At 50.4% G+C, this 25,195-nt stretch overlaps 8 protein-coding genes and 1 non-coding gene across 9 annotated transcripts; 5 read left to right on the top strand and 4 right to left on the bottom strand.

Moving 5' to 3' along the window:
- Positions 1–132: 132 nt before the first annotated feature.
- Positions 133–990, top strand: FMAN_00145 (uncharacterized protein; the record flags this gene model as incomplete). Its single annotated transcript, XM_041821960.1, has 1 exon — positions 133–990. One exon carries the CDS (start codon positions 133–135, stop codon positions 988–990), a length of 858 nt encoding a protein of 285 aa, XP_041687688.1.
- A 636-nt stretch (positions 991–1,626) lies between these two features.
- FMAN_00144 (uncharacterized protein) lies at positions 1,627–4,011 on the bottom strand (the record flags this gene model as incomplete). Its single annotated transcript, XM_041821959.1, has 5 exons — positions 1,627–1,907; positions 1,961–2,158; positions 2,207–2,322; positions 2,375–3,659; positions 3,810–4,011. 5 exons carry the CDS (start codon positions 4,009–4,011, stop codon positions 1,627–1,629), a joined length of 2,082 nt encoding a protein of 693 aa, XP_041687687.1.
- Positions 4,012–4,641: 630 nt separating this feature from the next.
- Positions 4,642–6,643, bottom strand: FMAN_00143 (uncharacterized protein; the record flags this gene model as incomplete). Its single annotated transcript, XM_041821958.1, has 6 exons — positions 4,642–4,968; positions 5,024–6,003; positions 6,056–6,139; positions 6,197–6,355; positions 6,463–6,529; positions 6,587–6,643. 6 exons carry the CDS (start codon positions 6,641–6,643, stop codon positions 4,642–4,644), a joined length of 1,674 nt encoding a protein of 557 aa, XP_041687686.1.
- Positions 6,644–7,287: 644 nt separating this feature from the next.
- Positions 7,288–10,552, top strand: FMAN_00142 (uncharacterized protein; the record flags this gene model as incomplete). Its single annotated transcript, XM_041821957.1, has 5 exons — positions 7,288–9,470; positions 9,521–9,624; positions 9,672–9,748; positions 9,799–10,002; positions 10,079–10,552. 5 exons carry the CDS (start codon positions 7,288–7,290, stop codon positions 10,550–10,552), a joined length of 3,042 nt encoding a protein of 1,013 aa, XP_041687685.1.
- A 1,939-nt stretch (positions 10,553–12,491) lies between these two features.
- On the top strand, positions 12,492–14,215 carry FMAN_00141 (uncharacterized protein; the record flags this gene model as incomplete). Its single annotated transcript, XM_041821955.1, has 3 exons — positions 12,492–12,793; positions 12,840–13,426; positions 13,473–14,215. 3 exons carry the CDS (start codon positions 12,492–12,494, stop codon positions 14,213–14,215), a joined length of 1,632 nt encoding a protein of 543 aa, XP_041687684.1.
- Positions 14,216–14,713: 498 nt separating this feature from the next.
- FMAN_00140 (uncharacterized protein) lies at positions 14,714–16,947 on the top strand (the record flags this gene model as incomplete). The annotated part of the gene is made up of 2 exons (XM_041821954.1): positions 14,714–14,989; positions 15,046–16,947. The coding sequence occupies 2 exons, from the start codon at positions 14,714–14,716 to the stop codon at positions 16,945–16,947; spliced, it is 2,178 nt and encodes a 725-aa protein (XP_041687683.1).
- Positions 16,948–18,451: 1,504 nt separating this feature from the next.
- On the top strand, positions 18,452–20,093 carry FMAN_00139 (uncharacterized protein; the record flags this gene model as incomplete). Its single annotated transcript, XM_041821953.1, has 4 exons — positions 18,452–18,930; positions 18,983–19,167; positions 19,226–19,610; positions 19,664–20,093. The coding sequence occupies 4 exons, from the start codon at positions 18,452–18,454 to the stop codon at positions 20,091–20,093; spliced, it is 1,479 nt and encodes a 492-aa protein (XP_041687682.1).
- A 146-nt stretch (positions 20,094–20,239) lies between these two features.
- Positions 20,240–20,355, bottom strand: rrna37. The gene has a single exon (XR_005994028.1). It is a non-coding gene; the product is annotated as a ribosomal RNA (ribosomal RNA).
- A 283-nt stretch (positions 20,356–20,638) lies between these two features.
- FMAN_00138 (uncharacterized protein) lies at positions 20,639–24,904 on the bottom strand (the record flags this gene model as incomplete). Its single annotated transcript, XM_041821952.1, has 6 exons — positions 20,639–21,759; positions 21,817–21,972; positions 22,030–22,077; positions 22,131–22,190; positions 22,242–22,412; positions 22,513–24,904. The coding sequence occupies 6 exons, from the start codon at positions 24,902–24,904 to the stop codon at positions 20,639–20,641; spliced, it is 3,948 nt and encodes a 1,315-aa protein (XP_041687681.1).
- Positions 24,905–25,195: the final 291 nt, after the last annotated feature.

Here is a 25,195-nt window from a genome sequence, read left to right as displayed (position 1 = left end):
TACGCCTCAAGGTCGGACCAACATGACGACGTCTCTATCAGTATAACATTGGCATTTGACATGTTTTTTCGGGTTGTCAATTCATCTTTTATCTGCCATAGGACTCATCTTATCGCGAGAAATAACATCAGGATGGCTAGTTCTTTGACTCTCCCCGATTCCAGAACATTGGCTTACGCTTTGGACTCGTCACCGAAAGAAGGACCCCTCATCATTTTGTCAAACTCCCTCACTGCACCACTTTCAGTGTGGGATCACGTCGTCAAGGTCCTCAACAGCAATGGTTATCGCACTCTACGCTACGATCAGCCCGGCCATGGCGGATCATCCGCACCAAAGGACCTAAGCCCTACGTTTGACTCTATGGCTGAAGACGTCCATCATCTTCTCAAGAAGCTCGAGATCAACAAGGTCTACTCATGGATCGGAGTATCAATGGGCGCATCGGCGGGTGTATACTTCACAACCAAGTATCCCAACGTGGTAAGCAAGCTCGCCATCTGCGACACCATCTCTTCATCGCCCATCAACGCCGGCACAGAAGATGCCTTTGGTCCGCGCGTTGCCGCAGCCCGAGAAGCAGGTAATCTCGACGCAACGATCCAAGGCACTCTAGAGCGATGGTTCGGCAAAGAATGGCTCGAGAAAAACCCTCAGGAAACACAGCGTATGCGAACAGTCATGTCTGGAACCACGATCGATGGTTTCGAAGCATGTTGTAACGCACTGAGAAGCGAGACCTTTGATCTTCGACCGAGGTTTGCCAAGATTGGTTCGAGTGTTGATGATGCGATTTGTATCGTTGGCGAGAAGGATGCGAATCTACCAGAGACTATGAAGGAGATGAGAGATAAGATCAAAGAGGGGTTTGAAGCAGCGGGTAAAAGCAACAAGATTGATTTGGTGATTATCAAGAATGCTGGCCATGTTTCGTTTGTAGATGGGTTTGAGCAGTTCACCGCTGAGGTGTTGAAGTGGTTGAAAGCCTGATTACGCGTGTCGTTCCTACACCATGTATCGTATAATCAGAGGAGTCTTGCTCTCCAATACAAGGATCATGTCGTATCAGTTCAACTCCCGCTGCTAGGTCGGTAAGCCGAGGCTATCACCAACTCCCCAACCCCGCACCATGAAATGTCGGTATTTCACCAATGACACCTTTCAACCAAGTTTGCATGCAAAGCAACAATCTGATGTAAGATAGATAGGTGATTCGGGGAACTTAACTTGATCATCACCTCGAAACGAATTATCACAAGATCCTAGTCGATAGCATCGGCGAACGTTAAAGGTGGAGTAGTGCCGAGACTAGCCATCACCCCCCGACTCGCCGATCGGATATTCAGCCACCAAATTCTGTTGTGCATGATGCACTCAGTGTTGGCCGATGGTGCAGATTCTATGCCATGGGCTTGCATGAAATTTCGATAGTTTGGCAAAATCAAGAAACTTGGCCGAGTTTATCGAAAAGCCACTTTTGACAGGTAATTAGATTGTCGTATCCTAGTCGAAGTCACTCTAGTGCAACATCGGGAAAAAAGCCAATTTACATAGGATTCAGATGGTCATTACTCATTATGATAGAAAAGACTGCACTCTAATATCCAATTATACTCTCCAACTTTTTTAAGATTCACCCCTCGGGACTGTCGTGATAGGTGGTTCAAGAACAACCGTTCTTCCATGCTTGATCAGCTCTGTAGCTTGCATAAAGAACGAATCAATCCTCAGAATAACAGGCCGCAAGAAGACCCTAGCAGCTATATCATCCGTACCGCCAAGTCTCTGCAATGACGAATGGAACTTCTCCAGCAACCGATAAGCAACCTCGATATCTCGTGGATCGCTCGCCAGCAAGAAGAGATAGATCAGAAAGTTTCCGCACAGGATAAGCTGCGTTCGGGCAACTGCACTGCATTAGTTGCTGTTGCAGAGTGACATCTTTGATCGGCAAACTTACATCTTCCCCAGAAGCTCGTCAGTTCCTCCTCGGTGATGTACGCCATGAATGTCGTGAAGAGCTCAAACTCTGCTAGTGCGGTGGAGAGCCATCGCTGCAGATTAGAGCCCGGCGTGACCTTTGCGGCTCTTGTGGCTGGAAACATTAGACCCCGGAAGAGCAGCACCTGCGTAGCGAAGAAGGATATGTGAAGGGGGCCTAGTTCATGTTAGACATCGGCGAATTCAAAAGATGCGTGTCACATACCGTTGTGGGCGTAGGGTCTCACGGCCAGACAGCTCGGGATGAGACTCGGCCATTCCTTGAGGGTGTCTCGGATAGGAATCAGTTGAGTACGCGTCTGCTGGGTTGATCGTACACCGCTGCATCATATAAGTCACTGACCTTTACTACGCCGATGGCTGGGTTACTTACAAGCTGCAGTCAAGGATGGCACGCATCTCCCGAGACACGGTGATCATTTCAAGAAAGCGTGCACCGTCAGACACGCGGAACGTGGCGTCCTCAGGATCTATCATATAGCGAAGATCGTCAGGGATATCCTCGCCAGACCGCAGATCATCCATGTCCGGGGGTGGAGTCGTGAAGGACTCGTAGCTTATATGCGGGGGGTTACCGTGGCTTACAGCTGACCAGCAGTCTGTGTAAAAGACTGCCCACCAGAGCTTCTTGCGTAACCTCTTCTCCCACGGTGCTATGTTCCACTTGTCAGGGTCTTGGTGCAGACCGAGCATCTGCGCTATTGCTGTGGCTTGACAGGCCATCACCCAGATATACGGCGTCTCAACACTGTCAATGTCTGGAGGTACCATGTGCATCAGCAGCAGCGCTGACATTAGTCTCGAGAGGTTGGGAGCTTCAAGTTCTCGCCTCAACGCCTCTTGCGCATGATTGATTAGTTCGTGCTGCTCAAACGGACAAGGGATTCTCGCGAGCGTTGCATCTTGCTTCCAGAACACACACGCTAAGGCGTAAACGGCGCCCCGTAGCGACGTGGGTATGTCTAGCTTGGCGGTCGCGTATTGCCGAAGGAAGCGACTCTTGTGGATGACGGGCAATCCTACGTGAACGTGCCGGAAATAAAGACGGACAAGGGCCGGGCCGTGGGGCCAGACGATACGCTCTATCGCATCGGACGCCATCTGCTTAGCCTCGTTCTTGTGATCGGGGAACTCATCAAGCAGCAGGAGGAAGTGCATCGGGTAATCGTCCACATCAGGCCCGCCATGGTAGACCTGCACAAAGTTGGCGTCAATGCCCTCGCGCTCGCTGAGAAGCACGGATCTAAAGGCGTCAAGGAAGTAAGGGTCCTGCTCCGAGCCTAACGCCATGGCGTGCGCCGTACGGCCTGGAACATCTTCAAGAGCGTAGGCGACTTCTTGATTGGGCTCCAGGCGCGGTGGATCTAGGCTGATGCTTCGATCCAGGGAAGCTTCTCCAGGAACTGGCACGGGATGGCGCACGAGGCCGTTGTGGACAACGGCTGCGGACTCGGATCTGTGCCGAGTAGCTTCAGATGGCGCCGAGGGTGAGATGGCCGATGTGCCAGATGCAGAGACAGATGCAGATGCAGACTCCGGGCTTAGTGCATCGTGGCTTCTGGAGGACTCGGGCCCAGGGCCGGATGTAGGCCGGTGGGCTAGAGGGTCAGTGTCGGAGAGGGACTGGCATACCAAGCCTCTGCTTTTACAGAACAGGCCTGTATTACAGATGGATGCAACGGTCAGTATAAGCAATTGACGAATGGCTAGCGGGAAGTGTCAAGTGGAGTTTTGTGTGACGGTGAACCACTGAACTGGTACGGATAGGTAGTAGTGAGTGGGTGGGAAATCTGGGGGGGGCGCCTCACAAGGGGGTTCAGAGGTGATGACACAAGCAGTCTTCCGCCTCCGACAGGCGTCGCAGGGTCTGTTTTTGCGGCTCCGTGGCTGGCGGGCTTTACCAAAGTTACTGCGAATGCTGAACTTGCGGGGCGTAGCAGTAGACGAGGAAGAAGTTGCCCGTTCCCGATCGCTAGCCTCAGCCTGCGAGTGGGAGTGAGAGTGATCCATCTGATCTGATCTGATTGCCTTTTCGGAGGAGGCGGGCCAGGTACCCGTTAACGGCAATACCTACGCTCCACGCGCGCGTGTTTGAGGGAGAGTGTGTAGGTAAAGGCAAGCCAGGCTGCGGGAACGAAGGAGGGAGAGAAAGAGGCGAAGGAGATGTCGGCGAAAATCGCGTGATGGAGGGGGGACCGGGAAAGATAAGTTGGCCGACAACCTAACTCAGGAAGAAACAAGCGGAGTTGGCCGAGTGAGTTCTTTTTAGGGGGCGCTTCTGCTTGCGTACTAGTGTCTCGGAAAATGAGATTAGTGTGAAATTACAGAGGGCACGGGAGCTAAAAGGAAGAGTGTCAAGCGTGTTCAAGTGCCGTAGCTTCAGAACATGTTCGCGTTTTAGCCTGTCATGACGCGATTTCAAGATGCGACAATTAAAACAAGTGGATGATCTCCAATCTCAATCAGGGTCTGCCGAGGTAACGTTGCTAAAATCAGAAGATAAAATGATGAATTTTTATCCAGAATCCCCGCTATGTCTCATATGGTAAAATGATAATTAAAATGGTCTCAGTGTAGATGGAGTAGCAGATAACAGGCTTGCAGTCTTGAAAAGAAACATCGCCAACATGAATCTCGTGATTAAACAGACGTGGTCAGGGAGTTAGGGCCCTTGTTTCGCTGAAAAGAGTGCTCTTCAGTTGTTCCAGACTCACTCTCGGAGTAAGTCATGTCCCAGCGCTCATCATAAACAGCCTGGACCTCCTTGGCAGTAGTACCATCCTTGATGAAGGCGTCGAACTTCTTGTCAGGGAATACAGTGTGAAGTGCGTAGTAAACAGCAGCACTGACGATGAACCCAAAGAGGTAGTTGAGCTGGTAGAGATTCTTTGCGCCATCTGAGACTTTAGCATTGAGGTTGACAGCAGCGATGAAGCCAGGCATTGTAGGTGCGACACCAACAATCCACTAAAACAAACGAGTCAGTTATTTTCCCGCGCAAAACCAACAATGTGGAACTTACTGCGACAAAAGCACGCCAGTTGATACCGAAGTTGTACCAGTAAATGCTATCCCTGTTACCCACAAAAAGATCGTCAACATTGACCTTGGCCTTTGCCACCAGGTTGTAGTGAGCCACCATGAGACCAGTCATGGGCGCCAAGAAGACACTGTAGCCTGAGAGCACAGTGAGGAAGACGGTAGCTGTGTTGACGAGACGCCACGGGTTGACGATGGGGCTGAGAAGGGCCATGAGATAGGCACCGCGTCGAATGTTGATGTACTTGGGGAACACGGATGCGAGATCGATACCGCCTGCGAGGGCGTTGCCGGGAAGATTGCTGCCGAGCTGAGAGATGGACAGCGCGAGACCGGCGAAGAAGATGGCGGCGCGGGTGCCTGCAGTTGGATCCTTGGCTAGAAGCGCGGCGAGGAGGGTGGGAGGATTCCAGATAGCCTCACCCATACGCTTCTGTGTCGCGGCAGTGACCAGAATGCCAATGACGGAAGCTCCAATACTGTAAAGCGGAAACGCAACGGTCTGGCCCCAGATAGCATCACCAGGCTTCTTCGATAGACGCGCATAATCGTTCTGGTTAAGAATACCAGCCGCAATACCACCAATTGTCGACATGATTCCCGAGATGGTGAGCCACGTAACACTCTGCGGACCGCCAGTGACGGGAAGAGGCGTGCTATCAGCGAGGGTATCTCCAAACCCATCCGATCCCATGGTCGCCAGCGCCCAGATCAGAAGAACCAGGAAGAAGACGAGGGTGACGGAGCTGGCAAAGTAGAAGAACTTTTGTATTCGGTGCGGTCGGATCCATAGGAACGGGAGCGTGACGATGCAGAAGATGAAGTAGGAGACGAATTGCGCGGATGTCATGCCGGTCGACGCGGGGATCGTGTTGGGGATGTGTTTCTCGAGGTTGGGATCCCATGATAGGAGCATGAGATATGTGCATTGTCCGCCGACCCAAGACTGGAAGCCATACCAGACTGTATACGTCAGTACAGCCCAGACATTGGTAGAGGAGGGGGTGTGACTTACCGAGAGAGAGAAAGATGCGGTTCCAGATGACGAACTGCGATCCCCAGATTCCCCATACTGCTCGACTAAAGACAGGGAAGCCCACTGCAACGCGTGAGCCAATTGACCCATCACGAAGGATTCAGGAGTGGATAAACGTACCATGGTAATAAGCTCCAGCAAGCGAAGCAAGAATCAAGGCTGCAGTCGCGAGGATGTTTCCGAGGATGATGGCGATGATGGCCTGCCACCACGTCAAGCCGAGAGGAATCAGCGCGCTGCCGGTCAGATACGTCGCAATGTTGCAGTTGATCAACAGCCCTGTAAGATTGCCCGTTGGTTAGATGCGCTTATGCAGTGTGATTGACTCCCATCTCGGCAAAATAAACACAATAAATCACCAATAGCGAATGAGAAAGTAAACGTACAGAAGTTGTGGAACGTCAGAAACGTCCATGTTCGTCGCTCAGTCCCAACAGGTCTGACATCTTCATTCTGCGCAGTAGCAAATTAGGGGGTGTGACGCGTGTTAAGGGGAAGGTTTTGGCGTACGATGAAGCGCGAGCCACGCGGTAGTTCAATGCGCTTGACGAGATTCGCAACGGCCATTGTTCAAATATTGCGAATAGCTTCAGATAATTATTTTCCCGAAGCCTCCGGATCGATAGTGTGTGCAGTAGCTTGAGGGTGGCGGGCTGCTGCTGTCACTGTGGGAGAGATTTTAGGGGAGGACAGAAACTATTAAGGGTCCGCGCGGGGGGGGGCAAGGGAGGGGGAATAGCGTCGGGTTCGATCTGGTGCTGTATGTACAAAGTTTAATCCTTAGCCTTAACTTGTGATTGATTTGAGCCACAGACTGGAATTCGGAGCAGAGATACGTACCCCGGATTGAGGCGTCGGCCAAGAGACAGTCTGCACGACATTGATGGTCCAATGATAAGCAGATCGGCAGTTCAGGGAGATACGATGCTCAAAGGAGAAGAGGTTCCGCTGCAGTTCGGGGAAGCTTTCCACTGTCTCCTCTTTTCTCTTCTGGCGTCGGCCAACTTGCTCCATCCGTTCCTCGCCGCCCCCCTCTCGCATGATCCAGGAAAACATTGGAGAGGAGTGATTTTTCTTACATACTCACTAATGAAATCTAGAAAAAACAAATGCGCTGTACCTAAAATCCTGAACTGAAGCATGGACTGACCCTCTGACTTATAAAGATCTGGTGATATCTCTCTCCCCTCCGCCGCCCCCACCGTAATATTATGCTTTCAGGCACCTCCAGGGTATCATCCTCCCAACCAACAGCACAAGCACACTTGTCTACCGCCAACATGTCCCTGTACCGAATCGGAGTAGACGTCGGAGGTACCAACACGGACGCGGCCATTCTCGACATCCGAGCTGCTGCCACATCCACCCCTGGCCGTGGCGTCCTCGCCTCCCACAAGGCCTCTACCACGCGAGACATCACCAGCGGTATTGAGGCTGCCATAAGAGCCGTGCTGCGCGACTCGGCCGTTGACCAGAGCGGTGTTTTGAGTGTCACCATCGGCACAACGCACTTTATCAACGCCCTTGTCGAGGCTGATGCGCGGAGGTTAGATCGTGTCGCTGTGGTGAGGCTGTGCGGGCCTTTTACTAGACAATTACCCCCGTTTTCCGACTTTCCTGTTGGGCTGAGGAGTATTCTCGACGGAGGGGTTTATTACCTCGATGGAGGGCTTGAGATTGACGGGAGGGAAATTGAACCGTTGGATCATGAGCAGATTAGACAGACGGCGCGTGATGTCGTCGCAAAGGGAATCAACGTCGTCGCCCTAGTAGGCGTATTCTCACCACTTGACCACGACGGCAAACATGAGGAAGAATGCAGACGGATTCTTCTCCAAGAAGCGCCATCTCTCCAGGTTGTGTGCTCCCACGACATCGGCCCAACAGGCTTCCTAGAACGAGAAAATGCCACCATTCTCAACGCCTCGATCCTACGAACAGGACATCGCGTGAAGAAGGGTTTCAAGCGCGCTATGCACAGGCTGCAACTCACATGTCCGCTCTTTTTATCGCAGAACGACGGCACGCTTATCGATGCCGACACAGCAGCTGAGTTCCCCATCAAGACTTTTGCAAGCGGTCCTACGAACAGTATGACTGGTGCTGCGTATCTCGCTGGCCTGAACCATAAGCGGGAGAACGTCGCGGATGATGAGGAGCCGCAGGTCTTGGTCGTGGATATTGGTGGGACGACTACTGATGTCTGCGCACTTCTTCCATCGGGGTTTCCACGACAAGCACCCGGTTTCGTCGAAGTCGGCGGTGTGCGCACTGCATTCTCAATGCCAGAGGTTGTATCAATCGGTCTCGGCGGCGGAAGCAAAGTGCAAGTCGACCCTAGCACACAAAACGTCACTGTTGGCCCAGGATCGGTCGGACATTTACTCCAGCAGGAAGCCAAGGTCTTTGGAGGCAAGACTTTGACGGCGAGTGATATCGTCGTCGCGCTGGGCAAAGCGAAACTAGGAGACCCCGAGCTCGTCAAAGACGTCCCGGCGCCCATCATCGAGAGCGGCCGTAAAGAGCTCAAGAAGATGCTCGAGAATGTCGTCGAGCAGATGAAGGTATCCTCCGCCCCTGTCCACGTCCTCCTCGTCGGCGGCGGCGCACTCCTCGTAACCGAAGACCTCGCCGGCGTGGACAAGTGCATAGTTCCCATCCACCAAGGCGCCGCCAACGCCGTAGGCGCAGCAATCGCCAAGGTCTCTGGGGAGATCGACATCGTCGAAATTCCCGAGGGACGCTCTGAAAAGACCATCGTGGACGCTGCGTGCGCCAAAGCGATCGACATGGCCATCTCCAAGGGCGCAGCCAAGAACGACGTCAAGATTGTTGAGATCACAAAGACGCCGCTGCAGTACATGTCTAATGGCGCCATGCGACTGCAGGTTCGTGCAGTGGGACATCTCGCTATTCCTGAGGAACTCACGCCGCCGCCTTCACCGCCCGTGATAAGCGTGCAGGAGACAGAGGACGATGAGGGCGAGAAGGTCAGCGTTCCCGATGCCCTTACACCGACGTACAAGCCCTCTCTGCACGTTGATCTCGACGCCTACCGTCCTGATGTCCAGAACGGAACGTGGTATCTTTCTGAAGTTGATCTAGAGATGATCGCGACAGGATGCGGAGTCCTCGGCACAGGCGGTGGAGGACCGACACATCATGAGTACCTCAAGGGCTTGGATGCGCTGCGGAATAACCCCAAGGGGAGATTGAGGGTTATTTCGCCGAAAGCGCTCAAGGATGATGCTATGATCTGCTTTGGTTCGTGGTATGGTAGTCCGAGTGTGATTAATGAGCGGATCGCGGGGGGGAATGAGATTGTTACTGGTATCAATGCTGTGAACAAGGTTGTTGGGAACAAGACCTTTGATGGCATGTACATTGATGAGATGTAAGTCAAGTCCACGCTTCTGTTTGAGAGATCACTGCTAACAAAGATAGTGGTGGTGGAAATGGTATGAGTGCTTTCCCGCCAGCTGTTCACTTCGACGTCCCCGTCGTCGATGGCGATGCCATGGGTCGAGCTTATCCCACCATGTATCACGGTACGTGTCCCAATGCTCACTCAATTGACCCTGTCTAACTTTCATAGCTACGTTCAGTGTATACGGCCATTCCCTCACACCCTGCGTTCTCTCCGACGCCCGTGGAAACACCAGTGTCGTCATGGTAAGCATCACCACTCGACAATCTCTTTCACAGGTTACTAACAGCAACAGAGCACCGACAACCCAATTCGTCTTGAGAGTCTCCTCCGAACAACAGTAATTGAACTCGGCCTCGGCTGCGCAGTCTGCGCCAATCCCCTCCCCGGCTCCGTGATCAAGTCGCACGGTGTTCCCAACACGGTATCCCAAGCGTGGTACCTCGGCCGCGCGGTGCACAATGCCCGTCGCAAAAAGACCAGCTACGTTGACGCAATTGTAAGTTTCCCTTTGTTCAATTGAGTATCACAATCAATTGAGCGCTGCTGTAATTGAGCATCTGCTAACTGGTCAGTTTGACGTCTGCGCTGGAAAACTCCTCTTCACCGGCAAGATTGTCGATGTCCGTCGCTACATCGGCGGCGGCTACACAATGGGCTCCGTCGTCATCGCGCCCCTCAGCGAAGACGAGCGCGAATCTCACAAACAAGACGTCCCCAGCGACCGCCACATGGTGATCCCCTTCCAGAACGAGTATCTCTACGCAGCCCTCTGCGACGCCGACGGTTCAGAAGCTTCACAACAGGTCGTGTGCACTGTACCCGACCTAATCTCCATCCTGGGCCAAGACGGCGAGGGTATTGGATCTCAGGACTTGCGGTACGGACTGCGCGTTAATGTCGTTGCGCTGCCGGCGCATCCGCTGTGGAAGACGGATAAGGGTATGAAGGTTGGTGGACCTGAGGGCTTTGGATTGAAGATCCCGTATACGGGTGTTGATAATGACTTTGTGGAGGGGAGGAGTGTGATTGAGGAGTTTGGGGCATAGCGAGCGTGAGCATGATGGTGAGATTTTGGCTGAGCTTCTTTGAAGCATGGGAGGAGTTTGGCGTTGGAGCATTGCATGCACGAGAATGAGCGATGAGTGCTCGTTAATGATGGGTTTAATACCGATAGCATTTATGATTGTAATGACGAAATTGATATCAACGATTTGAGGTAATTTGGTAGTATGAGAGGCAGTGTTTGTGATGAGGCTCAACAGGACCATGCTTGAAGAGAAGCGTCGGCATGTGGTCCAGTAGCTCCGGCAGTGACGCGCGATGCGGCACGGCACGCCGAACGCAATTGTCTTGGGTTTATTAAATACGTCCGTCATCAATAATTACTGAGAGTTCCTTGTGAGAAATAGAATCACTCGAAGCTCTGTTCTGTTATTCATGGTTGGCAACCTGCGAGAGCTTGTGCCTCGTTTACAGGTCTCAAGCTAGACACAACGAAAAAACTCAATGAAGCTGCCGAGACTTTCGGATACTGAAAGGCCACTCCGCGACGAGGAATTTGATTCAATGAAACAGAGACATTGGCAGCAGAGTATCTGATAGGGTATTCGGATAATGGTACGAGAATGCGGAGGGGAATTGCCTCAGCTCATGTCTCACTGAAGAAACGCGACGCAATCGCAGCGCGCTTCAAAGGTATAGGTTAACCAGCCTTTCCGGCCTGGGTTCGCTGACATTTATCGAGGCAGAGAAAGCCAATTGATACCAGAATATCGGGATTATGGACTTCCAGAATTAAGAGATAAAGATTCAATGACAAAGCTAATACTGTATTGACTGTTCACTGACCCTGCTGTCAATTACAAATGCTGGTGATATGATATTCGGCTCCCAGCGGTTTGGACCAGCCCACTGAACGCACATGACCATCAAACCCTTCAAAAAGCACAAGACAATAACCAGGATAAGAAGAGGCTGAAGAGCAACTAAGAGCATGAGGTTCAATTTAGGCAGAATCAAACAATGCCATTGTCGCATCTCTCGATTCATCCCATCACAAGATCTATAGTTGCACCAACCCTCGCCTGTCAAAACACACCAAACATGTGACTCCATTCTCCCCCCAAACGACCCCCCAAACTCTTGGGTCTCATTGCAGCGCTTATCGCCTCTGTATTCGGACCTATTCCCACAGTGGAGAATCCGGGGGAAAACACACCATTTTCCCTCTCGGATCCGAAATGATCAGCCCGCATTTTTAAGTAATAAGCCCTGTGAGCTTACCGGTTTTAAGCCCTATACCCTGCGAATTTACGGGATATTTTCTTGATCCAAGTGACATGATCGACAATGACACCACTAGCTAGTTAATGTTCCGCGGCAGCCTATTGCCGAATAGAGAGTACTTTGACGGCCAAATGCTCGGTGGTAAAGATGTAACGTCGCAGATGAAAGATCCACTGGAAATGTGGTGATCTTTGGGGATGACGGTTTTTCGTATGGAGATGGAGAATATGGGGATAGAGTTGGGTTTTGACTTTGTCCATGATGTCTGAGTGTAATGAACTTTAGCGACTGAAGCTGTAGAAACTTCAAGGGCTTGAGTTGAGGCCATGAGCAGTGAATCAGTAGGTGATAGTACAATAATTGACTGACACCCAAAAGCTCGAAGGATTTGGCAATACGTCATATCACAAACAATTCCATGTCCTGCCCACCTCCATCAATCCCAGAACATCATCCCCGTGCCCAGTGGAGAAGCTCCCAACAGCAAGGATCTCCAGCATCAGGAGCTCAAATGTATGTAACCGTAGGACAAACCAGAATCCTTTCAGCGTCCACATTAACGGGACACATTAACCCGAGGTCATCGTCTCAAACAAGTGTAACCATCCCCAGTGATTAGAACAGCTATAAAATACATCCCCGCCCCAGTTGCACCGTTCCTTTGCAGCTCAATCACTTACAAACTGGCTTGACTACATTATGCCTATTGGCAACATCTACGTGATCGCCGGTGTCTCCGTCGTAGGCGGTGCACTGTTCGGCTTTGACATTTCTTCCATCTCTGCTCAATTGGGCGAGAACTCTTATAAATGTTATTTTAACCAGGGTCCTAAAGGACCGCCATTTGATGATGATGAGGATTGCAGTGGACCTACCTCGCTGAACCAGGGTGGTATAACGGCGAGTATGGCTGCTGGTTCGTGGCTGGGTGCTTTGGTATCAGGCATTCTCAGTGATCGTCTTGGAAGGAAGTATTCCATCATGGTTGGTTGTATCATCTGGTAAGCCACTCCCTTTGCTATAAAGGTGACATACTAACATCGATAGGATCATCGGGTCTATCATCTCCTGCGCCTCCCAAAACATCGGCATGCTCGTCGTCGGCCGCATCATAAACGGCTTCGCAGTCGGCATCGAATCCGCCCAAGTCCCCGTGTACATCGCCGAAATCTCCCCGCCCTCCAAGCGCGGCCGCTTCATCGGCATGCAGCAATGGGCCATCACATGGGGCATCCTTATCATGTACTACATCTCCTACGGGTGCGCCATGATCGGCGGCCGTCACTCGTCGGACTACTCCACTGCTGCGTTCCGTGTGCCCTGGGGTCTTCAGATGGTTCCTGGCGTGTTCCTCTTCTTCATGATGATGTTGCTGCCAGAGTCTCCGCGTTGGCTGGCGAGGAAGGATCGTTGGGATGAGTGCCATGGTGTACTTACCCTTGTGCATGGGCATGGGGATCCTGATCATCCGTTTGTGGCGCTGGAGTTGCAGGATATTAAGGACATGTGCGCTTTTGAGGCGTCGATTGCTGATGTTACGTACCTTGACCTGTTCAAGCCCAACATGATCAACAGGACTGTCATTGGTATCTTTACGCAGATTTGGTCGCAGCTTACTGGCATGAACGTTATGAGTAAGTCTTCTTCACCTGCTACCGGACTCGATGCTGACATCTTTAGTGTACTACATCTCCTACGTCTTCTCGATGGCAGGATACAAGGGCAATGCCAACCTTCTCGCTTCGTCTATCCAGTACATCATCAACGTCTTGATGACCATCCCCGCCCTTCTGTGGATGGACAAGTGGGGACGTCGTCCTACATTCCTCATCGGCGCTACCCTCATGTGCACATGGATGTTCGCCAACGCAGGTATCTTGGCTGCCCACGGCACCGAGATTCCCAAAGATGAGCGTGACTCTCCTCAAGTCTCCATGAGTGTTGGTGGAAGTGCTGCAAAGGGTCTCATCGCCTGCACGTATCTCTTCGTCGCTTCTTACGCACCAACCTGGGGTCCAGCCTCATGGACATATCCCCCCGAGCTCTTCCCTCTCCGTCTCCGAGGAAAAGGTGTCGCGTTCGCTACTTCATCCAACTGGGCTTTCAACACTGCTCTGGGACTGTTCACGCCCGTTGCCTTTGAGAACATCACCTGGAAGAGCTACATCATCTTCGGTGTCTTCAATGTTGCCATGTTCATCCATGTCTTGTTCATGTTCCCCGAGACAGCAGGAAAGACCCTTGAAGAGACTGCGGACATGTTTGAGGATCCTAATGGTATCAAGTACATCGGTACTCCAGCTTGGAAGACTCATGTCGCTACTCATCTTACTACCAAGGCTGAGAAGGGTGATGTTGAGGCCAAGCTTGGCGCTGCACATGAAGAGGATGCTCAGCATTCGGTGGCTACAACTGAGAAGTAAAGAATGTATAATGACTAAAATATAATGATGAGGGATGGATGGCGACAGAGATGGCGGGAGGGAGTGAGTGTGGATATATCGGACGAGAATGGTTCAATTTTCAATATCATTATTAAATCGAGAGAACTGAACATAGTAAGGTCCTGTTTTCCTCTATGATTGATGAGGAAATGCGGAATAAGTTATGAGTTTGATGTCGGCCAACGAAAGCACCCTACCTAAGCCAACATGTGACTCCGCGTTTCCAATGAGTGTCCCCGCCCTGCCACGACCGAATCTGTTGATTTACAACATCAACACCACAGCCCCACCAAATCTACTGTCACCTCCATTAAAGAATAATATCTTCACTCAGACGCCAGGAACACAGGAACGATCCTTAAACCCACAGCGGCCAGACAGCGTCATCACCCACTATAGTGGTATCTCCCGATCCGGCGCAGCTACAAGAAGGCCTGAAGCGATTGTCGAAGGAAGTATTGAATAGTAGTGACGGCCATGTCTGGGCTACTTGTTGACCAAGGCGTCACCATAGACCTTAGCCACAGTGGTCTCTCAGACTCATCCGCTGATACTCTCAAAAACCTCAATCCGAACGTTGAGCGGTCTGTACTTCCCATCATTCACGCTTATATTCACCTACTAACCCAGTCCATCAACAGGCTTGCTTTATCTCACAACCGTCTTTCGAACATCCCGCCACATCTGTCTCTGTTTACTTCCTTGCGCTATCTTAACATTCGGAACAATTGCATCCACACTTTTCCTCCCGTGGTACCTATTCCCTCAAGCCGTGATGTGCACGCCGCAGAAGGCTAACTACAAGGTAGCTCTTGGAATTAAGTCGCCTCGAGATCCTCGATCTAAGCAGGAATAAGATTGAATACCTCTCAGACGACATTTCAAAGATGGCGTCTCTCAAGGTCCTGGCAATCCAAAAGAATAAGATTCACCATCTGCCATTCTGCATCTCTGAGATGACTGCACTGCTCGCCCTCAAGATTGACGGCAACCCGTTGACTCCGATGCTGAGTCGTATTGTCGAGGCACAGTACCTTGAAGATGCTTCCGGCAGTGCACGAGACAACGAAAGCACTGATATGGCTGTTACGGCTGAAATAAAGAAATTTCTGAAACAGGAGGCTAGGCCTACTGCAAGCCGGCCTGCACCGCCGACACCGCAGGGTTCGAATCAACAGTTTGAACCGCGCCAGCACTTTTCAAAGACAAGCCGTGCTAGGCGGTTCCCCATTAGAGTTGATGGAGCCGATCTTCCAACCTCACGTTCAATAGTCTCACCAAAGCCGCACTCGAAGGCTTCGTCACTGCAAAACAAAGCGCTCTCGAGCCCCAGGATAACTTACCATAGACAAGATGAGGGAAGCCTTTCATCAAACAACTCTGACGGCCTTCAGACACCTGATCCTCAAAATATTCGTATCCGCAAGGATTTGTCAGTAACCCATGCGAATAAGAGGTTCGGGTTGCAACAGATCCCGCAGTTACCGTCAACGGACAGACTGAGTCAACATCTTCGCGGACTAAGCCTCAATACCGCGATGTATCCACGAGCCCAATCACAAGAGCCGAAAGACCACCCATTTTCATCAACAGGTGAACTTCTCAACATCGTTCCGATTTCTCGTCCCAACCCACGCGATCCCCTGCTGGAGATGGCACGAACAATCTTTTTCTCTATCCATCGGATACACTGGCTCATCGAAGCTCTATCAGATTTCACAAGCGACGGAGATTCTAGACGATCAAGTCTTCAGATGGTAGCATATAACGCAAGCCTCCATCTTGGCGAGCTTGGAGAGCAGATTCAGATATACGCCACCCAGGGTGATGAGATCTCGAAGATGAAACAAAACATCAACCAGATCAGGCGCGCTTGCAGTGTTCTAACAAAGGCGTATGTTCCGATCTGTTCACAGATCTGTCGAAATATTGAAGTTCTTGTCGAACGGGCAGAGGGGCGCTTTGTTAGCGACCTGATCTGCAGCCTATACGCTGGTGTCATGGGACTGCGAGCCGAATTTCTTTGTTTCCAGAATCAAGTTACTTTCCAGCAGACTACTGAACTTGTCTCCGTAAAAGGACAAACACGAGAAAACCCAGGTGGCAAATCAAGTCCATCTATTCGGAAAACTGGTCCAGGACACGCTAAACGCCCCTCAAACGACGACGTAGCTCCTCAAGAGCATCCGTGGACACCTCCACCACCAGCACGTACATTGACATTGGATGGGGAATCCGAGGTTCTTCATCAGTTATACACAGCTCTATGCCGACTATGCAAGCTCATTCCAGAGACTCTACCATCTACCAGCCGCAGGTTTCAAGCACAGATCCAGAACATAAAGACGCAACACTCTGCCCTAGATGCGTGCTCCAGAGTCATCAGATTATCAAAAACTGTCAAGCAAAGTCTTGAACTTATCCATATGAACTTGAGCGCTCCGCTTCGCAACCTCTATTATCAACTTGTTGACGCCTGGGCTACCTTTGGTGGTGTTGTGAAATCGCTCAACAGCCAACTGAGTCTTGACCCAGATTCAAGAAAGGGACTTCAACAAATTCAGCAACTTGTCAAAGAAGTGATGCACTGCTTGGGAATTCTGCCGATAGAGACGAATGCTAACGCAGCATTTAATGATAGTCTTCCGTTGACACCACAGCAGGCCTCGCTAGGACCGGCAGTCCAAGCGACAATCTCACAATCGCCATAATCTCAGCCTACACTTTATAGGTATAGACCTCGTTATAGAGAAAACAACTCTGCATAGCATGCGTTATGCCAAAGGGCAGGGATCCTATGACTGACTCGCTTTACTGCTGTTAATTAAAGCTGGCTCAATATATAAAGAGCTTAATTACTTTCTTTTAGTATAAAATTATTTAATAATTAAATTTCAATCTCTTTAACTATAAATTTATTCTTAAATTAAAAATAAAGTTCTAAAGAATATATTTAGTCTTTAAGAATTAATTCTCTATATAGAACTGTTAACAGTTATTAAGTAACCAGTGCTTCACAACTAGGGCAATTTCTGAAAATTTGTTGACCTTCGTCTGAATAACAGAAAAAAGGGCGGCAGCAACGATCGAAAACGGTCAATACCGTAGAAAGCATGTGCTGGATCATTATTGACAAAGAAAACTTCTGCCATTTTATTCGCAACCCGTCCTATTTCACAAGCCGGCTTCATTTTCTTGTTCGAGAGGCATGAACACAACTCGCATAACTGATCAAGATCTCGACCACCTGCGCATCATTGCTGAAACTGAGATATTAAATAAAAACTGTATTCAGGACCTCAACCAGATGTTGCTAGAGCAGCAAGAAAGGCTACAACCCAAGAACGCACCTTGCGGTGTCCTTGGTTTCGTTGGGTGAACGACCGCCGAGCCAACACGCACGAGGCTCACCCCAAAACATTTCAATAGGCCCTTGATCTGCCTGCACAAACTGTTGCTAAGTAGGATGATCTCAGGACTTGGCCCCAAATTATATCAAGCGTGTACTGGCCGGCCGGAAAAGCAGGAAGTGGGACATGAACTTGATGAATTATTTGCTAGGCCACGAGTACCTGAAGGGGCTGGTTCGAATTTGTTAAGGTGGCTCAAAGCTGCTTTAGCCAGACGTGTTATTTGCAGTTGAGACTTGTGGCTGAGAGCTTTCGTCACCACAGACGACTTGGCAGATTGATGCCCTAATTTAGTTAAATTGACTTGCTACTCGTTCTCTTCAGTGACGCCAACGCTTTGACATCAGTTGCCAGAAGCTTGTATTGGCTGAGAGATAACTTGCTCGGCTATGACTTCGTTCCTCGGACCGTGCTCGGGCCGTGCAAGCCGTGTTTTCGAGCCGTGTGTGCAAGTGGTTGGCATTGCACCTGCTATACCTGGACTTAGCTTCGTGCGGGGAAAACAGGATGAAGATAGTCTAATTTAAGTCTAAATCCAAGCTTTCTGGCCATGGCGAATCGGAATATCTCCTCTTTGCAATTACCCCAGAGCGCCAAGAGCTGCTTAGCCTCATCACGATGATCTAGACTGTGGGGGATCAGATCTTCAGTCTTGGAGGGGATCGCATTGATGTCTGTGATCATCCCTTGTATTGGTATAAATACGACCCAAGAAGACGCACCAAAAGAGTACAGATCAGCCTTCAAACCACTTCTTTATTCCATACACCCACTGTTCCAGCTTATCTCTGACCTAACCGCCGCTATGAAAGAGGACGCAGCAGGCAGTGATAAAGCAAGTGTTAATATTGCTGAAACGAATGACAATGCGAAAGCGTCCTTGGCCGAGGGCGCAGGCTTCACCGAAGCCGACACCAACAGACTGATCCGCAAGATCGACTGGTCCATCATTCCATTCGTCTCTCTACTCTACCTCCTCTCGTTCCTCGACCGCACCAACATCGGCAATGCTCGCCTGGATACCCTCGAGTTAGACCTCAACATGTCAGGTCTAATGTACAACCACGCACTCGCCATATTCTTTCCCTTCTACATCATAGCAGAAATTCCATCCAACATGGGCATGAAGCGATTCAGGCCCTGGATCTGGATCCCCTCTATGATGGTTGTATGGGGCATTTGCTGCACCCTGATGGGCATAGTCCATAACTACGCTGGTCTGTTGGCTGCAAGAAGCTTCCTTGGTCTAGCAGAGGGCGGTTTGTTTCCGGGAATCGCCTATTAGTGCGTCTCCTTCCGATCGCGAACCTCTTGTATCGTAGGCTAACATTTCCAGTATCACCATGTGGTACCGCCGCCACGAGTGTGGCTTTCGCATGGCCATTTTCTTTTCTGCTGCGACGGCTGCTGGTGTATTTGGCGGCTTTCTCGCCCGTGGAATTATGGAGATGCGAGGTCTGGCAGGCTTGGCTGGCTGGCAATGGATCTTTATCATCGAAGGTCTTCTTACTGTAGCAGTCGGTACGTGTTCCCTTTGACATATCCGCTTGAGATTGATGTTAACAGTTGTGACCTGCAGCACTGGCCTCATTCAAGCTGATGGCTGATTATCCCGACCGAGCCAAGTTCATAACAGACGCAGAGAGGAAACATATCCAAGAACGCTTGATGCTTGATCGATCGGGGCTAGCCGAAGAGTTCGAAATGAAATACGTCTGGGATGCGTTCAAAGATTGGAAGATCTGGGTGCATATGCTTATCGCAACTGGCACATTTACCGGTGTCTACTCCTATTCTCTCTTTCTACCCACCATCATTCGCGATCTCGGGTATTCCAGTACAACAGCCCAGCTTATGAGTACTCCTCCATATTTAGTCGCGTGTTTCGTGTGTGTCGTGGCTGGCTGGTGGGCGGACAAGATCCAACAGCGAGGAATATTCATGATTATATTCATCACCATGGCGTAAGTAACCATTGGACCTTGATACTTGTGGCTACCTACTGACAACTTACCAGTGGACTTGGCCTCATTCTCCTCATGGCCGTGCGCCATTCTGGAGTTCGCTACTTCGGCTGCTTCCTCCTCGCCTCGGGCATATTCCCATCTGTTCCCCAAGGCATTGCCTGGAACAGCAATAACATCGGCGGATCACTCAAGAGAGGCGTCGGCATCGCGATGAACGTGAGCTGTGGCAACCTCGGCGGCATCATTGCATCCTATCTGTTCATGACCAAGGATGCTCCAAGATATTTCCCAGGCTTCGGTACTCTCTTGGGCTGCCAGGTGATGGCATTGCTCTTGTCTGTCTGGATGGCTATCTACCTACGCCGTGAGAATGCTCGCCGGGATGCTACACATAAGGATCCCAGTTTATATACCGAAGACGAAAAGCATGCTGAGCGGGAGAAAGGCGATAATGCCACATTCTTTCGGTATACAATCTAGCAAGTAGGATCAATTTACAATTCTTGGCAACAAAAAGCCGCCCATAGTAACAACTATCAGTACTGGTATATATAATAACCGCACCAGCTGGTAGCATACCAGGATGGTTGAGTTTCCAAAAATAGATTGGTTACCAGATTAGCAAAAACATACAACAGCGGGGATTCGCTGGTCGTCACCGACCCAACTACTAATCCGCCGGTTAGTGGCTTAACTATGGGAGAGCGGACGGGATCCCGTGGTCTACACTACCTATGGTCGTATGTACCAGTCGGTCGCGCATTACGACGAATATCCATGGTCTCTCGTAACAGATTTCAGTAGACATCATACCCTTATGCCGACGCTGGCAAGCATCACGAGATGGTAGATTCAGGCTTCATATTCATACACCGTGGGTATACTCCAGTTGACTGCGTGGCCAAACTTCAGTCATATTTATACCTAACATGCTATGGTGTTTCTGATCCGCGTGCAATGCTCGATCACACGGTTCCTCAAAGCACAGCAATCTCTCAAAGTGTAGCATTTCCTGAGCACCCTATTCAGTCAGCTTCATCAGGTAGTGCTTTTCTATATGCACCTGGAATCATTCTTCTCTTGGGAACGTGACTCTCCCTTCTTGACGCTTGTTGGCCGCGGCCGGAGCCTCTTCCCCGATTTCCAGCACGAGCCATATGTCGCTCCGGCTGCGAAGGACCTGGTCCGTACTTGACAGTTTCCTGCTCATCATCAGGGTAGTACTTGTTATCCCTAAAGTCTTGGTCATAGTTCTGCGCCGGCTGTTTGCCTCGCGCGGTAGGACGGCCTTGATAGCCCTCCTCATAATCATCCTCTTCATCAAACGACGGTCCGTTCTCAAAGTCCCTACCATCGTCGTCGTCCTGCATGAGCCCTTGATCATCATCATACCCATGGTATTCGTTGGAATATCCGTACTCTTCTGCAATGTCCTCATCATCCACGTGCTTTTCTTGTTGATACCGTGGTCCTCGTGTCTGCTTGTCTCCTCTTCCACTTGGTCTCGGACCATACTGCTGTCCATATTCTGGCTTGCCCGCTGCTCCATACTCTCTTTGTCTTGAAGCAAGGAGACTAGCTGACTCACCAAGACCCCATCGATCATGACGCAGACGGTAGTTCTTAGCTTGTTGCGCTGCACTGACACCATGTACTTCCCGAAGATACTTTATGAATGCCAGATATGCCTTGGCAACGTCTTGGAAGTGCTTTTCTGCCAGCTTGACCTTGATCATCTTCTTCGACATGGCTGCGAACTCCATGACGTTACGCCCGCCGCTCGCCCCTGGGTTAGCTAGCTTTTGGCCCTCAAATTCAGCCAGTGCTAACGCTGTCTGACAAGCATTACGGATCTGACGACCGTTCCAGCGTGCATCCTTATTCTTCTCAAAATAGCGATGGATGAATGTGGCGATCGACAGCTCATCTAGCTCAAGCTCGGCTTCCCCTCTTTCTTTCTTCTTCTCGAAGCGGGCTTTGATGCGCGTGAGATTCACCTTGAAGACGGCAACTGTGGATTCTAGGTTGAGAGGAGGGTAGTATAGACTGATGTGGATGCGTGACGTGAAAGCTTCGTCGAAGGTGCCGACACGGTTGGTGGTGAGGAAGAGAATACCGGTATAGTACTCGAGGGTCCGAAGGAAGACTGGGGTGAGATAATGTGGTTAACTCACTGCCATGTTTCAGGAAACCTTTAACTTACCAGCTACAAGACTGTTACGATCAAAGTTCTCTGTCTGCCGAGCCTCGAGGAAGACATCAGCTTCGTCGATTAGCAGAATGCACCCCCATCGACTCGCCAGAGCAAAGTTCTTCTCCAAGCGACTCTCAACGACGTCTGCTGTAGACCCCAAATCGCCTATAAGACCACATTAGCGATCACACTTCAAGCTTGGTAGATTAAGACCGTCCGTACCGCAAGTTATCTGGAATAACGGCTTGTGGAAGTATGTCGCAACGCATTCTGTCCAAGTCAGTCGACGCCCCGTGTATGCCGCAGCAGTTCAAAAAGCTTACCCGCTGTCGTCGTCTTTCCTACTCCAGGTGCTCCATGCAAAAGCAGAATCAAGCCCTTGCCTGCGCTGTGTGTCAGTCGTTGTCAATAACCATTAGACTGGGACTTCGTACCTTTTCCACGGACGATATCCACTTCATCCGTCTCATCGTAAGCAGACGCCTTGTCCAAGAAATGCTGAGTCACCAGACTCTCCACCATTTCTCTGTGTCCAGTTGGGAGTACGAGTAGGTCGAAAGTATTCTGCCCCTTCATGGGTCCGAGGTAGGTTAAGTCAAGCTTAGCTGTAAGTAGCTCACGTCAGTTCAGCGTCTGAAATAACCTGACTCCTTCAGGAAGACATCAGGTCCGATACCAGGTCTAGCTTCAGAGTATGGTACTCACCCCACTTTCTACTCCTCATAATAAACCCAAAAACCCTATAACTGGTGATCAACTTGTCATCATCAGTGATATAATCCTCATCCTCCATCGCCTCTCTCAAAGGCCTCGCCGTGATAGTCAATGACGGCATCCCCTCATTCAAATCATCCTCCCAAAACTGACTCTGCACAAATTCACTGCTCCTATTATGCTCCACGAAAACATCATCGTGAACGTTCTCGTTCGAACAACACTGTGGAAGACAAGTTCGATTCATCTGAGCCCGGCGTCCGCGAGTACGCTCACGATCGCTGCCTTCGCTGTCATATGAGGAGGCCGTATCGTAGTCACTTCCTAGGTTGATGTCTTTGAATTCGGGTTTCCAGTTTGTTTGCACGTCATGCAGATATAGCTGCATCTCATCCTTTATACTGCCGGCAAAACATTCGAGGACCAGCTTTTCGATCGTCCAGCCTGATGGCTTGGTTTTGCCCCCGACATCGTTGCTGGCGAATGCTTCTTCGAAGTCGATCACGACTTGACTGTCAATTTCTTCCTGTGCTTCTAAGGAGAGGCCCGAGTAGTGCATCGGAATACCACGACGCTGAGGATCGCACGCTTCAATAAAGATGGAGCCTCGCTTGATCAAAGCCTCCTTGAGGTTGCGATTCTTGGCCCGTCGTATAGGAACGATCGAAAGAGACCGAATACTCCTTTCGCCTTCGTACCGATGAATATCTATGGTCTGTGTAACGGGACCGATCCGTTCTCCATCAAAGTCTAAGAAAACACACTGAATAGTAATTGGCGAATCATCAAGCTTGGCTTTTGCTTCTGCCATCCAGAGGTTTCTTCCGGTTGGTGGCTTCATGCTGTGCGTCGCGTATTTGACTTGGATAACGCGATATGCCTGCTTCTCGTCCTTGCTGACCACAAAGTCACCTGGCTTAAAAAGGTGCCAAATGTCACTCCATATGACCTTTGTGCACTCTTCGTTAGCGAGATAGGCCAACTTGTCTTCCAGGTCATGGTCAATGAAGTTGACTAGGCAGTTGAGGTCGTTCAAGGCTTCTTGCGTGTTTATGAGACTCTCTTCATCGTCAATTTCGACGTCCTGACTACTACTCCCACTGTCCGTTCTTTTGTCTTCCTTGGTATCAGTTTCCTCTTCTTTCTTGTTAGGGATTTGGCCCTTTAATATACTTTCAAAGAAATCGACAAGATCGGGGTTTGGGCTTTTGTTTGCGGATTCCTCTTTCTGGGGCTTATCTCCATCATCCTCCATTTCTTTTTCGTTTGCAGAGGCCTCTTCTGCTACACTGGGCCCCGGCGTCTCATCGGTAGTAGTCTTTTCTTCGGCAGTGTCTGCTTTGTCTTCCTCCTCATTTTGCGTCTTTTCGGCTTCTATCTGAGCCTTTATGACTTTCTTCTCAAGATCATCTCTCCATTTCCGGATCTCGTCCTTGTACCAGATCAGTCCTCGAAATGGCCTCATCATCAAGACTGGCTCGAAGTCGGTTGAGATTTTCTCCTGGAATATCTTACTCAGAATTACCAGTATTGCCGTCGAGTTGATACGAATACGTTCTGGTAGTGGTCCCTGGCCACGAGACATGGTTCTACCAGTCTGCTTTCGTAGATTTGCCGCTGCCGAAGAACTGGCAGTAGCGCCAGTAGCATCGACTGTTTTGTCGAAGCCGTATCTTGCAGCTTCTCCTCTAGTGCGATACCGAAGACTGGGGAGTGTGACCTTGACGTTGGGCTCACCAACCAGTACATCTACCGCAAATCTACTGGACTGATCCGCGACCTCAAGAGACTGTTGGAACTCAGCCCATGGTACACGATTCAGCATCGAAGTGCTGGGTGGTCCGCTTTTTGACAGCGGAGCCTGATAATCTTGTCCCGGGTGAGCGAGTCTCCAGGCTTGAACAGCCTGCCTCTCGGCTTCCCGTGCATAGTGAAGAATCTCAATTTGATCCAGTTCCTCGGCGAAGTCTTGAGGAACCTTTTCGCCGACATAGGCGTGATGGCTTCGAGTGAAGGGCATCCCGTGTGCTTTGACTTCACGCGTGCTCCAGCTTCTGAACTCATAGTCTTCCTCCAATGCATCCTCAAGTTGCTCTCGCTCTTCTTGGTGTATCATCTTGAGATCCTGGATCTGGCGATTGAGCCGTTTGATCTCGGCCTGCATGTCACCAGTCTCGTCACGAGGGGTCGCATTTCCAGACAGCTTCTTCTGGTTCTGACCTGGGAGCAACTTGCTGGAGTCATGAGAGACATCAGCAGCGGTCTTTGAGTTTGATATTGGCTCATCAATCGCTTCGTCGGGTACGCTGTTGGTGGGTTTGTCACTGCTCCCAGTTGGAGCCTGAACATCCAGCGGAGGAGGCATCGGAGTGGTTTCTTCCATTGTACTCATGGCTCTATGGATCACAAATTGATGGTGCTTAAATGATTTTGTTCTGGATGAATTAAATCGCTCAGTGGGAAGGCCCGCGGTTGGAGGTCCGAATGAAGACCAGAGCCTGATTCAAAAAGTGGTTGTGCAGGGATTAGACTGTGTGTGACCAAGTTGTGAAGAGGCTGATCAGGCAGGAAGGAATATGCATGTAAGACAAGTCACATCACCATGCATCCTCCTTACAACACAGAATTTGCTCTTATCTTGAGCCAGATAAACCTCAGACGCTGGTCTAATACG

Source organism: Fusarium mangiferae, assembly GCF_900044065.1.
Source record: "Fusarium mangiferae strain MRC7560 genome assembly, contig: FMAN_scaffold013, whole genome shotgun sequence".
NCBI lineage: Eukaryota > Fungi > Ascomycota > Sordariomycetes > Hypocreales > Nectriaceae > Fusarium > Fusarium mangiferae.
The sequence above is the reverse complement of the archived record's forward strand: the minus strand, read 5'-3'. Positions and strand labels throughout refer to the sequence as shown.